Consider the following 14,818-nt stretch of genomic DNA (forward strand, 5'->3'; position numbering starts at 1 on the left):
TTTTTTTTTTATTTTTATGTACAAAAAAGTTAAGTTAATGAAAAAAATTGTAAAAAATAATATGGAAATATTTTTTGGAATACAATTTTCTTTACTAATAGCTAAATGCAATTTGATCTACAGGAACTAGTATGCACTGATTAATTTTTAATTATATGTGCGGATTATTAATTTCTTCTGTATGAAAAAATATTATTTCTTTTAAGACAAAAAGAAAATGTTTACGAAAACCTTGCATTATTGTTTAATGGACGAATCAACCATATGAAATCCTTTGGGTTTTTAAAAATTAAAAACAAAACGTTAGAAAAATCAAAAAGTTTTGTTCTGTTGTATTTTAAGCTTCTTTTTATTAAATCAGTTTAAGTTGTTATTTTGATGCAAAACAAATGCTTTGATAACGATATAGATCAAAGCCAAGCGAAGCTCATTTATTTACTTAAATGGGAACTTTAATTTTTTTTTTTATAGTATGGTAAAGCAAAGGTCCTTAAAGACAATAACTCCTCAGTTCAGCCATTGTACATGCTTTCTTGCAGCATTCATCAGCAATACCAAATCTCCTGCGTCGACTCTTGGCCAAAGCGTTAGCTTCAAATTTTGAAATGAATGGAAATTGATCAAATGGCAATTGAATGCCTTCTTCAATGTCATTGTAATAGTCTACAGGATCAACTTAATAAATAAAAATTACCTTTTTAGAAATTTATCAAGTTTTTAGAATATTTGAAAACTTACTTGATTTTTTTGTTTTTGTTCCAAAACCATTTTCACATATCAAATCCAATGTATCTGGTAACTTTTTTCCACATAACTTTTGAACACCCTCACAAGATGGCGTATTAAAGCCAATGATCATTAATAAACAAAACCAATTTAGAGCAAAAAGGATCTTTACCGACGAATTAAATGACATAGTTATAGTGTTTTTTTTATCGATTTGGGTTTTCGTTGGGAGCTAAGCTCTTTTTCGGAGATGTGCAAGCAATGCTGCAGATGAATCAATTCTGATGCTCATTACTTGCGGTCTTCGGGTATTTATATTCCTCGAGATGTAAATAATCAAATTCTGGGAATTGATTGGAATTACTAAGTATTGCCCTCTTTCGTATATAAACGCGCATTAGCAATTCAAATTCAAATAAAATTCCTTGCAGAATTAATTATTCAGACTATGCGCGCAATAGTAATTGGAGCAAATGGGTTATTTGAACTTCTTCATGCAAGTTCCTGATACACTGGTAGAAAATATGTATATTTTAGCAAAAAATATACTTTGAATGAATACATTAGTAACAAAAATCTAACCTGGTAGATTTATCTGTCTTGCAGAATTTCTTAGCAGGATTTTTCACTTGATATTTATAAAAAAATGTTTGTTTGAAGATGAAAATCCATGTTGTTCGCGTTGGACTGATTGATCATAGTTTAAAGCTTTTACTTTCCTAACACTTGGAGTACCACAAGGTTGCCATTTGACTCCAACACTATTTTTTTTAACAATGAACACCGTTTCTCAGCTCTTCTTTCCTTCTATTTCTGTTGTGCTATTCGAATATGGAAGCTTTTATAATGAGCTACTTCTTTTTCAAGAATTTCAATTCAAAATTCCTTCTCAAAACCTTTAAGAATTAATTGAAAAAGTTTTCATCAATCAAAAGTTTAAAGTTTTTCGTTCAGTGTATACATTCCAACACTCTTACCATAACCAAGTTTGCTTATTTTATTTTTTCATTTCAAGGACTCTACTTAGGGCGACGTTTGTCTAGTCGATTGAAGTAACCTCAGCTGTTCAAAATGAGTACAAAGAATGTGTATAGTGTGTAGGCGTCGATTATTATGCTCTCAATATTTATTCTTTTAACCAGAGTTTGAACATTTGAAACACAAATAATGTCAACATCAATCTTTCAAAATTAAATTTTGTTGCCATAAATTAGAATTGAATAAACAGTTTTTTGGAGTAAGTTTAAATAAAAGACTAATATAAGAAATCCCCAAGAGCTAAATTTTAAAGGATCAAAAAGTAAACATTTACTTTAATAAGTCAAACAAACAATATTCTATAAAAGGTTTATTAAGACATAGAATGTGTTTAAGTAAATTAAATTTACATAAACTTTAACTTTTGTTCAAATTCAATACTATTTTTTGGAAAGGATTATTGAATAAGGGTAGAATTAAAGTAAAGAAGAGTAAAACAGTTAAACTCTAATGAGTCAACCTTAAATTTTGTATAGTCTATGAAAATTGAGCAATGACTACAACCTTCCTAATGTCTTAACTTTTGGTTAGTTTTTGTTCTAAGGTACAACACAGGGTTGCCCAAATCTACTTTTAGATTTAAAATTGCCTAAATTTTTTAATATACAAATTTGCTATTGAATGTAAGTAAAAAAAAAATAGTAAAATAAATAAAATTTGTTCTTCAAAGTAAACAAAATTTACTTTAATTTAATGAATCGCAGCTTCAGGATAAGTAAAAAGTTGTATTCCTTTTACTAGAATGCATACAAAAAAAGTGACATGGTGACATAGCGACATAGCGACATGACGACAAGGCGACATAGCAACATGGTGACATCGCGACATAGCGACTTGGCGACATACCGACATGGCGACAATGCCACATAGCGACATGGTGATTCTGAGCTATTTTATTTTTTTCTAAAGCTTTAATAAAATTTTTTGTTTTCAGAGTTTCAATATTCTTAGTACTGAACTTAAAGAAAAACAGTATACATACATATGTATTAGGGTGGGTCAAAAAAATCGAAATTCTTTTTTTTTTTATTTGGTACTACGAAAAATCGATTGCTAGACCCCTCTAGAATATACACACCAAATATGAGCTCTTTATATTAATGGGAAGGTCCTCCGCTTTGCAATTTTCCATTTTTACATCAAAATAATTTTTTTATTAATTGACTTTTTAGCAAATTTCTTTTCATATTCTTGTAGGAAATTGAACGCTTTACAAAAAAAAGCCTTATACACTTTTTTCGTTTATCTAACAGTTGAATAGATATTTGAGGTCCAAAAATCGAGAAAATCTTTAAAAATTCGTTTTTTGTTCTTAATTTTGTAACAAATTGAAAAATTATAATAATCAAACGCCCAAGACATATTCTTGTTGGAAATTGATTGTTCCACAAAAAAGGTCTTATTAACTTTTTTCATTAATCTAACCATTATAAAGATATTCGAGGTCAAAGTTAAAAAAATTATAAAAACATTTTATATTTTTAAAAATTTTCCAGATCACTGAAAATTCATTATTTTCAATTTAGCAAGATATATTCTTGTAAGGGCTTAAACGTTCTACAAAAAATTCCTCGGCATCAAATTGATTGCTTTAACCGTTAAGAAGATATTCGTATCCAAATCACAATGCATACGGGTCATAAGAAAACTATTGAAATCAGTGAGCATTGGTTTGGATACGAATATCTTCTAAACGGTTAAAGCAATCACTTTGATTCCAAGGAATTTTTTGTAGAACGTTTAAGCCCCTACAAGAATATATCTTGCTAATTTGAAAATAATGAAGTTTCAGTGAATTGGAAATTTTTTAAAAATATAAAATGTTTTTATAATTTTTTTAACTTTGACCTCGAATATCTTTAGAATGGTTAGATTAATGAAAAAAGTTAACAAGACCTTTTTTGTGGAACAATCAATTTCCAACAAGAATATGTCTTGCGCGTTTGATTATTATAATTTTTCAATTTGTTACAAAATTAAGAACAAAAAACGAATTTTTAAAGATTTTCTCGATATTTGGACCTCAAATATCTATTCAACGGTTAGATAAACGAAAAAAGTGTATGAGGCCTTTTTTGTAGAGCGTTCAATTTCCTACAAGAATATGAGAAGAAATTTGCTAAAAAGTCAATTAATAAAAAAATTATTTTGATGTAAAAATGGAAAATTGCAAAGCGGAGGACCTTTCCATTAATATAAAGAGCTCATATTTGGTGTGTATATTCTAGAGGGGTCTAGCAATCGATTTTTCGGAGTACCAAATTAAAACAAAAATTTTCGATTTTTTTGACCCACCCCAATATGTATGTGTGTGTGCATCAAAAATACCTATTTATTTTTTATTTGCCAAGTAGCAATAAATCAATTTGTTTGTAAAATCAAGAGGTCTAATCAAAAACAACTTTTACTTTGTGGTAATTGTCAGATTTAATTGAGTAATATAAACGTGACTAGCCTTATTCTCCCTCTTTTAAAGAAATAAAATAAAACCATTTTTATTAAGACTGCAAAAGACGAAATATATATTTCTGTCCTTTTTTGTTTTCAATTTAAGAGAATTCACAAAAAACTGAAAGGACAAATCCACTGGAATCGTTTTATTTATTTTGTTTAAATGATTTTATTTTCATTTTGAAATTAAACTCAAAGTTGTTTAAGTCGAGCCTTTATATCCTTAACACAAACGACTTTAAATCCACTTCAGCTATTTTCTCTTCCTTCTGTGTTGACGGATAAAATGGGAGGACGACGAAAAAGCATCCTTCGCAATCGCACGAGTGGAGTTTCAAAGCACCAGAAAGACTCGAGTTAAAAATAAATAAAAAAATATAAAATGAAAAAAAAAAAAAAAACACCGAATCCTGGAATGGAAAAAGAAAATGAATCCTGTCATGTACATACACCAGCAAGGGATTTTTCAGCAATTTTTCCGGTTCTTCCTGTCGATCTGCCATTTTTTTTCATTTTTTTTTTGTATTGTGTGTGTCTCTTTCGCATCTTTTGCCGAATACTTTCCTGTTCAGCCGGAAGTATTTTTTCATTGCGTGTCGCTCCTAAGGGATATTATAGTTTTCTGGGTGGTAGCTGGTATGGACTATGCATGGGATAGGTCAGAGGACGACCTTTTGATTAAGGCTGAGTAGTACTCGAATGAGATTGAAAGCATTGCTTCGAGTGTGTATTGCAACATGAATAGGAAGCTCTACGGAAGGTAATTGGATATTGAGGTAGATGATGGAAGGTGCTGAACTGAACAGAACAGAACAGAAAACTGCAAAACTTCTCTATAATATCGTATATAGAGAGTACGAGAACAACATGCCAGTAGGTACGGTACATATCTATATCCATCACTCAGAGAGATGGATAACGTTTTGATAGACGAAAGCTGACAAACTGTCAGAGTATACAAGAAGTTTCATTCGTGATGATGGTTTTTTTTTTTTTTTTTTTGTACGAGTTTCCTCATTTCACACAGCTGAAGCCATCAGAATTAGAGTTGGCTTACATTGTTGACATAGACGTTAGCAAAGCATTGTGCGTATTCTACCTACAAACCTACAGGAAGAGCGGAAATATCTGTAGAAAAGAACTTTTAGATTCTGGGGTGTTAATTGGTTTTGTATAAAAGTGTTTGGCAAATAAATTGCACCACCACGAGCACGAGATTCCAGTGGAGTTTTATGAGTTTGCTTTTATATTGAAGTGGATAGCAGGGCACACGCAAAAATTCTAAATTGCGCTATTGATAGCAATTCAATTTTAGATCGATTTCTAAGTGAAAGCTATAACTCGAATAAAAGGAGAATTTAAATTAAAAATTTGAATTGAAAAGTGAACATTTTGTGGTTATTTTTCTTCATTTACCTAAAATTGTTTTGAAAAAAAAAAAATAAGTTGTAATTTTTATGTAGGTAGGTACTTTATTCAAAACTGTTGTTAAGATGTTGACGCAAAATTGTATTTGTATTTCCAGGTTTTAGACCAAAAAAAGAACCGAAAAAAATTCGAAAAAATATTTTTGACGGTATTTAATAGGACTGAGCGGGACACGTAGATGGAAAAAAAATTTTAAAGCAAGTTCTCAAAACTACAAAATTTCAGATTTAAAATAAAAGTTTTTTTTTATGTACACCAATAAAAAGGACCGTAAATACTTCGGAACATTTTTTTCTATATTCAGTAAGATTGAGTGGAACACGTAGCTTGATATACTTTTTTTCATCGTAAGGTCTGAATACTAGAAAGTTCTAAGAGATGATTAATAGAAGTCAAGTAAACAATTTTTAAGTGCAAGTGCCCGTTTCTTGGATTTCAAAACCGAGAAGGGTAAGCTAACCAGGCAGAGAATACAGGAAGAAGTTCAATAGTTTCTGTAGAAGTCGAGGTGTTTGAGAGCGTCTCCGAGCAACGTAAACCAGTCAAAAATAGAATACGTATACACGTCAAAAACTGTGGCAAGAACAAAGGATTCAACTAATTTTAAAAAATTGCTGATCAAGGAACGCAAAATACTCAAAAAGGTTTAATTAAAATTCTTTAGGCTAACTAATTATTATAAGGCTAACTAATTCTTCACAGTTGGCAACCGTATTGTGAATAAAAATTTTCCTAAAAATTGAAAACCAATCGCACCCTATTCAAAATGTATTTTTGAACTCTCCAAGCTTATTAGCGATGACCAAATTCTTAATCAGTGAAGGAAAAGAGAAGGGAAACTGCGATTACTTCCTGTCAGCCAGCGATTATTAGATGGTCAATTGGTTAAAATAGGTAGTAGGTACGGCTAACTGAGGACCATTTCATTTTATATAATTTTACGGGATCTCAGAAACTCATTTGGGATTTTGGGTTTTCGAAATCCTGAATTTTCGGAATTTAATGTTTTCTTGATTTTGGATTTTCTGGATTACGTGTTTTCAGAATTTTCGCGATTTTGGTTTTCGGTTTTCAATTCAATATAATTTATTAAATTCAACTGAACAAATACGACAAGTCTTTTATAGTACCTAAGATAATGGATAATTTTTAATTCAAAATAATTCGAGATTTCAAATTTTTCATTTTAAATAATTTTTCGGGAATTCGAGATCTCATTCGGGATTTTCGGTTTTCAGGAATCTTGATTTTTCAAATATTGAGTTTTCCGGATTTTGGATTTTCTGCATTTCGTGTTTTCTAGGATTTGAATTTTCAGAGTTCTGGGTTTTCGGTATTTGAGGATTTTGACTGCAACCCTATAAGCAAGTTTAGGCTATTTTTCGTCTTATGGATTTTTGGTCAAGTTTCGCCCAATAACGAAAGTTTTCGATAAAAGTCTGTACTGCTCATTTTTATGAGTCCTTAAAAAAATACGTTTTATTCTTTTTGCCGCACTAGCTGAAGCAATAACGTTTTTATTAGGAGAGGTCTTTATTAAGTTGGCTCGAACAATTGTTGATCCATATATCAAACATTAAGTACGTTCCCATAAATGCCCTTGTTAATGATGTAAGTAACACCCTAATTAAAGAGAATGGTCGTTCTTTAACAAAGATGAATCTGTTATTTATTATGTTTTTCAATTAAACGATCCTATACTTCTTCTACCGAGAGTAAAATTACCTACTTGTAGTGTAATTCCATTCCACAAATAATTTTCCTTGCACTTGTAGGTACTTCCTGTCCTCCCCTCTAATTTCAATCTTAGATACTACATCTATGAATAGACATTTCGTTCAGCTCAATTAAAGCTCTTTCGCATGTACAAAGCCAAATGCTATCCGTCATACTTTTGCTTATACTCCAATATACGCCCCCCAGCATCAACAATCATCACCCCCAAACCATCATAATCCCGCAACCATCATTTTTATATCACATCACATCCACTTGCCAAATTTGATGCTCCACCACACACACATACACACATCAATGTTATTCTATTTTTCGTCCTTTTGAGCACCATCCCAAGGAAGGGATATTTGCTCTATCTCATTGCCAAACAAAAATAGCATAAGCTTCAATCACCAAACCAAACATACCATACAAAACGGAAGAAGATCCCTATGACGACCCACGGAAAAGACTATACCACGACGACGATGACGACGAAGTTGTCTTCGTTCGTGGTTCTATACCGTCATCATCGTATTGACGTCGGCGGCGGTGGAAGCATTCTTACTCTCATTCTCATCATTCAACCAACCATTCCACCCACACCTCTAAGACCCACGTCGAGATCGGGTAAATGACATTAAGGATTCATTCGATTATGACAGCACATTGCTTGATAATGTTATGTAGTTGGTGATTGATGAGGCAGAATAATGATCCTATCGTTTTGACTTTGTTTGGCACGCGTGCGGTATATGTATGTATATCTCATGTATGTATGTAGCCAGCAAACGCAAACCTATTCCTATTGTCATGCATCATTTCTATATAGATATGAGGTTTGGTTGGAGTTAGAAATCATAGCCAATGTTGCCACTTTAATTGAAATATTTTTTTCTATTTCTTTTTATTTTAGGACAAAATTGAACAAGCTGATACTTATACTTTTTCAATTCTTAAGACATCTCTGTTTAAAACTTAACGAAACTCAAAAAATATAACGAATATTGAAAAGGTGAGATTTTGACACTTTTAGTTTCAATTTTTGAAACTAAAAGTCTCAAAATCTCAGCTCTACAATATTCGTTATGTTCTTTGAGTTTCGTTAAGTTTTGAAAAGAAGAAATTCAGAACCTCAATTTCCGGACACATATTTTGAAATAAAATCTTTTTGATTTTCAAGTGGCAGCACTGGTTTAAATTCATATTTCTTTGTGTTGTTAGTGTGCACCTCTCTATATCTAGTTCAAATATTTTATGTATGGGTTTTTTTTGGCAAATGACGGTGATAAAGGAGCGAAAAGTTTTCTTTTTCTGTTGCCCTCCACCTCTCCAGTCCAAATCATCCTACGGCCCACCACCTCCAACCGCATCGCGATGTATGTATACGTGTTTTTGTACATGACGTCCGCTAAAAACTTTGGTATTCACCTCGCACATACGAACGAGTTCCTTCCTTCTGTCGCCATTGTATTTTCTTTGGATTCTTCGTGTTTCATTCAAACTTGGGCGCGCGATGTGACTTTTTCTTTGTCGATAAACATCTAGTATCCTCGCATTTGGGTGGATCTTCTTATCCTTCCCTAAAAAAAAAAGTCCTTTTTTTTTCTTTCTCTTATTTAACCCGAAGTGTATACATAACGAAGTTTTTTTTTTTTCTCAACTTTGATTATAATATTTATTCTCCTTTTCTGTGGTTTTTTTTTAAGCGATGAAGGGATAACAAGAAAAAACAACAACAATGCCAAAAGTGTAGTAGCAATAGCAGAAGGAGTATTATACATAGCTTCAAAACCCAGCATGTTGCAAAGCTCCAAATAAAAAAAAAAAACAAGAATAAGGAAAAGTTTTATTTTACTTTTTTTTTTCTTGCAAAAGAAGAAAAAAAAAAGTCTCACATAACACGTCTATGAGTGTGATAAGAAATATGTCACAACATAATCATGTGTGGAAAATAAATTGTTATAAGTTTATTTTCAAATCCTTGAATGCAAATTTACGAGCTATATTTATATCCAAAGGAAGAAGACGTCGAAGACGGTTTAAAGTTGCAAAAGATACATAATCTTATCAAACAAACAATTTAATGTAATCATGTGGAGAGAAGTAAAAAAGAAGCAGTGAATGACACAGTTTTGTTTGACGAAAAATAGCGCTTAAGTTGGAAGGTTTTTTGTTTGGGATAAATGTGTTGACTTACTTGGGGAACAGATAAGAAACCGAATAATAGTGATAGTTAAATTGATTTTTTTGCATTTACAAATCTTTTGTTCGAGGAGGGCTATCCTTTCCTAACACACATGCCCGCTGATGAACAGTGGACTTGGTGAAGTAAGGAAAATTTAGTAGAATAATTTTGCTTTCCGCCGACGAATTAAGCAACCAGACCTAAAAAAAACTTCTGGTTTTCAGTTATGAATAGAACTTTAAGAGACCTTTCTTTTGATATCTCACTCGATGGATTCGGAGGAAATTTTTGAAAATGTACTTTTTTTTAGGTAAAGGGGTTAACCTTGATTTTTTCGCGAAAATCCGAAAATAATTGAATTTTATTTTTTTCTCCCTAAATGCATAGGCCTGATTACTCTGATCTCATATCTCTGAACCAAACCTTATTTCGAGTTTTTGATCGGAAAATATGTGCGTCCGAATGTGAAAAAAAATATATATTGAAATATTTCGATTGTACCTACATAAATTAATCAGCAACCAGACCTCCAAAAAACTTTTGGTTTTCAGCTATGAATAGAACTTTAAGAGACCTTTCTTTTGATATCTCACTCTAAGGATTCGGGAGAAATTTTTGAAAATGTACCAATGTACCTACTTTTTTTATGCAAAGGGGTTAACCTTTATTTTTTTGCGAAAATCCGTAAAAAAATAATATTTAATTTTTTTCTCTCTAAATCCACAGGCCTGATTGCTGTGATCTCATATCTGTTAACCAAACCTTATTTAGAGACTTTGATCCGAAAATACATGCATCTGAATGTTAAAAAAAAAATAAAAACATTTCGATTGTAAAGAATTCAACAACCAGACCTCCAAAAACCATATGGTTTTCAGCTATGAATAGAACTTTAAGAGACCTTTCTTTTGATGTCTCACTCAATGGATTCGGAAATGTACCTACCTAAGTTTCAAGGTCACTGAATAATTAGCTGAATTTTACCTATTTTTTTGTTTATCAACGATGTGATTTGTTGTCATTAATGATTAAAAATTTTTAACGAAAAAAAATATTACACATACGCCATAGTGACCCCTAACGATCGAAGTTACTAAAACTGTATCTTTAGCAATTTTTAATGAATTTGAAAGACAGATATATTTTCAAATGAATACATTAATAAATTATAGTTTTTTAATGTATTCGAAATATATATACATAATATGTAGGTACATTAAGGTGGTGCTTATATTGCTTTTTGTCACAATTCCATGGTGGATGGGCATCAATTAGTTCTAAATAGCGAAAAAAATTCTTTAATTTTTACGAATTTTTATTTCAACTTAGTCTCCCGGTACAATTCGGAAAACCCTACCTAAAAAAGTCGAAGGAAATGATGATTTACATGGAAATTTCACGTTGATACCGGGAGAGGAAGTGAGTCAAATAAAAATTTTTTTGGAAAAATCAGTCTAAATAAAATTATATTAACAAAGATAATAATAAAGTCAAGTTTTAAAAGTTGGCACCATAATTATTTTCAAAAGGGATTATTAATGGGAAATACTTTATTATTAATATGAGAAAAGATTCGCCATTATTGTTTTAGTTTTTATTTATTTTCAAAAATTCTCCTTTGAAACTATCTTATTTCAAAGCAATTTTTTTTTTCTATTTTGTGTGTACTTGACTAACATCCGATTTAATTTAAGTTAATTAACTCCTTTTCATAGAATTTTATCTATTTATTCATTTCGTGGAATACTTGTTTAAATTTATTCCTTTCAGAACTACTTGCTGTCATGCAAACAGAAACTGCTGAACAAAAGATCTAAAAGTTTTCCCTTTTATAGTTTCGTATTCTTTGACCATAGAACGAAACGATACCCAAAAACAATAAAATTCATCAGAATAAGAACAAAAATAAAATCTGCACAAAACTACTTTGAAAATAATTCAATCTACAAAAAAAAAAAAAACTCAAAGAGATTTCTATGCAGAAAAGAAATACGATTTTCACTACTTTCAATAACACCAGAACTTTAAAAGGACTTAGTTCACTTTTGGGAAAAAAGGGTTTAAATATTCCAGGAAACTGTAGGCTTTCAGCTCGCATCCAGAATCTAATGTGAATCATAAAAACAAATCACAATTCTCGTATAACGAGCAAATCCAAAAATCAATAAAAACAAATAGCAGATAAATTATATGTTCACGTTCTACCCAAATTTAAGGATATTCATCGAAGGGCCAACCTTTTCCTTCTCCAAAGAAAATAAAACACACAAATGTGTGAGTAATATGGTTTTGTTCGATCAAGGACATAAAATATACTGTTGTTATCCTTCGACAACATACTCGTAACTATATACTATTTTTTGCTCCTTTCTGATACCGCAAATATATATATAAAAAAATATAAAAAACTTGAAAAAAAAATATAACTTACCGTTTCCTTGTTATTCTTTGATTTCGAAAGGACATCCTCCAACCAAATCCATTGTTTTTCCGTATCCTGATTTTCGTATTCCGATAGAGCACTAACACGTCCGCCACCATCCACCACCATTCCACCCACAGCCCCAATGCCACTATTACTCCCCACCCTATCACGGGACATATGGTGATGTGATGTACCATAACCGCTGCTGCCATCACCATGGTAATGATGCTGATGCACTCCACCATGGTGATAGTAAAAGTTTTTGTATTCCGTTGAATCCATGCTGCCACCATTGCTGGAGCCACCGCTACCACCGCCATTTGGCTGCCTTTGCCTAACTGCAGCCAAGTGGCTTTGTGAGTATTTCGGGTCATGTCGCATGAAATTTGTATTCAAGGCGATTATCCTTAGACGACTTTTTGTTTGTTCAATTGAATAGTAGCCACCTATAGTAAATATTTTTTTTTTTTTTAAGAGAGAAATAGAAGAAATGACAAAAATACCGTTAGCATACAAAAACATGTACAGACAATAAACATACAGATATGAAAAAAGGGCAGAATGCATAAAAGAGATCAAATACAAAATACAACCCAGGATCAATATCAATGGTTTTTTTTTTTTTTTTTTTTGTTAGTGGATAGCATCTAGAGAATTTTGGCCATTCGAGAGTTCATCGATGTCTGACGTGGAAATTTTTGAGGGATATGACATGCCAATCCAGCCATGAAGGGAAAAAATGTATATAAAAAGAAAGTAGAAAAATTGAAACTTTTGTGACGGTTGTGTCTGTGGGGATCAGACTGAAAATAAAATATAGAGAGTCGTTCCTCTTCTTTAAATCCGAAATGGTATTATATTAAATATTTGGTACGATTGTTCTGAATCCATCCATCAAATTCATTTTGGGTGCTTTTTTCCTTTTTTTTCGTGCAAGCACAACATATACAAAACAAAAAGTGTATGAAAATGAAGAGGACTATAGGGCTTGGAATTTGATGGTAGAAATACTGGTAATGCCCTCTTAGCAATAGTCTAAGAACGTCCAGTTGAAAATGGTAAACTTATATTGTTTTATACTTTATTTTGAACTAATGTTTCTGGTTCTTGAGGCTGAATTAAACCGATTTATGATGAATGTCTTTTGCTGACAAAGTTAACCCTAAAATCTTCAATAAAGTTTATGTTACTAAAGTGAAAATCACTTCATCAAGAATAAAATAAAAAAAAATATTTTCACTAACCCGAAAGAACCAATGCTCTTCAATTTTGTCTTTCCGTAGAAAAGGCTGATTTTGAACCTGAAGCTCTGGCTTGATAATTCAGTCCACCAACGTTATATCGACTACTTTCAGAGCTTCAGAGAATGAATAGAATTTTGAAAAACTTTTGCTTATTCTACTTTTCTTTGATTTTAGTTTGAATAGGTATACTAAAAAAAAAAAGAGGTCCAACTGGACATTAACAACGATTCAATAGATCCCCATTAATTCAAAGTCCAAATTTGTGGAAATAGATTTCGTATTTGATTTTTTGAAACAACATCCATCACAACATCAATTACCAATCTGTTTGTTAAAAAAATAGATTCATCCCGAAATTCCATTCAACTATTCAGACTATAACTCTTTCTATGCAGACTGCCAGCACTTTATACATATAGGAGGTACTTTTATTTTAAACTTTATATACAAACAAACCTTTTTCAAATGTATGCAATGCCTCGGATGGCAACCAGTGTCTCCAGAGTTCACCCATCCGTCGAAAGTTTGTATTTGTGCCATCCTCATGGCCCAAAACGGGAAATACAAATTGTGATGGAAATGTTCGCCCCAGTAAATCGGTTATATTTCGCAGGATTTCCAGTTTTTTTGTTTCGAACATTGGATGCGCTGAATGTGATAAGCCATCACTGAAAAAAAAAAATAGAAAAAGAAATAGAATTAGAAAAAAAAAGTTAGAAAGAAAAAATATATTTCGATGAAGATGTGGATGTGAATTTGTGAATTTAAATAGAAAAAAATGTACCTAATAGAACTAAGGCTGGTGCAGAAAAATGTTATCTCTTTTAAACCTTTACAGAATGGATGGATTTGTTTAGTTTTTTTTTTTAAAGAACTTCCAGTTTTGTAGAAATGTATAAAATTTGGTTTTTAATTTATTAAAATCAAACAATTTTTGACAGCTTTGAATTTGTTTTTCGAATAAATTTAAAACTAAGTAGAATTTAAAATTGAGTAGAATAATATACATAATGTTTTAAATCAATACTATCCTCTCTCTTTCGATAGAAAGATTATTGAAAAAGATAAATGTATTTGATTATGTATAAGAAAATTCAAAATTATTTGGAATTTTAAAAATTAAATAAATCAAAAGCTCTCTTTTAACAAAACGATTTTACGTTTATAATTATTTTTTTTGTTCATAGTAAAAGACCTGTATCCAATGTATTGTTCTGAGCAGTAATGAAATAAAAATGAAAATTCAGATCCCTATAAACTGTTTGCATATAGTTGATATCGCAGTTAAACAGAAGTTATAAATAATTTAAAAAAAAAAAAAAACTGACAAACAAAAATAATACCTCGCTTGGGGTATTGAAAACATTCAAATTCATAAATACATTTAAGTTTTTTATAGTTAATATAGATTTGTAGAATTCAATATAATATTGGATTTAGGATTTTTAGTGGAAATACGAGGCTTATGAATATAATGTTGCATGCAAAATAACGAATAAATTAATAATATATTATGAAAACAGAACCATTCAATTGATCCTTTTTGAAAATAAAACAAAAAAAAAAAATATCTGGATGATTGCATACAATGATTATTCAAAT

General features: G+C 31.0%; 2 protein-coding genes across 4 annotated transcripts in view; both read right to left on the reverse strand.

The window, feature by feature from the left end:
* The window catches only part of LOC129912198 (uncharacterized), a 254,318-nt gene that overhangs the window by 76,128 nt on the left and 163,372 nt on the right, over positions 1-14,818 (reverse strand). For 2 of the 3 annotated variants that reach the window (XM_055990344.1, XM_055990345.1), the window contains 2 exons: positions 13,673-13,884; positions 11,979-12,418 (listed from right to left, as the gene is read on the reverse strand). In XM_055990344.1, the coding sequence (XP_055846319.1) occupies positions 11,979-12,418; positions 13,673-13,884 (652 nt within the window). Of the gene's footprint in view, positions 1-11,978; positions 12,419-13,672; positions 13,885-14,000; positions 14,130-14,818 lie in introns of those variants that run through there. The other variant, XM_055990346.1, reaches the window with a different exon arrangement.
* Positions 326-1,295, reverse strand: LOC129912200 (probable insulin-like peptide 3). The gene is made up of 2 exons (XM_055990348.1): positions 739-1,295; positions 326-675 (listed from the first exon to the last, which is right to left on the reverse strand). The coding sequence occupies exons 1-2, from the start codon at positions 914-916 to the stop codon at positions 491-493; spliced, it is 363 nt and encodes a 120-aa protein (XP_055846323.1). The 5' UTR covers positions 917-1,295; the 3' UTR covers positions 326-490.

This window comes from Episyrphus balteatus, chromosome 2 (assembly GCF_945859705.1).
Source record: "Episyrphus balteatus chromosome 2, idEpiBalt1.1, whole genome shotgun sequence".
NCBI classification, from domain to species: Eukaryota; Metazoa; Arthropoda; class Insecta; order Diptera; family Syrphidae; genus Episyrphus; species Episyrphus balteatus.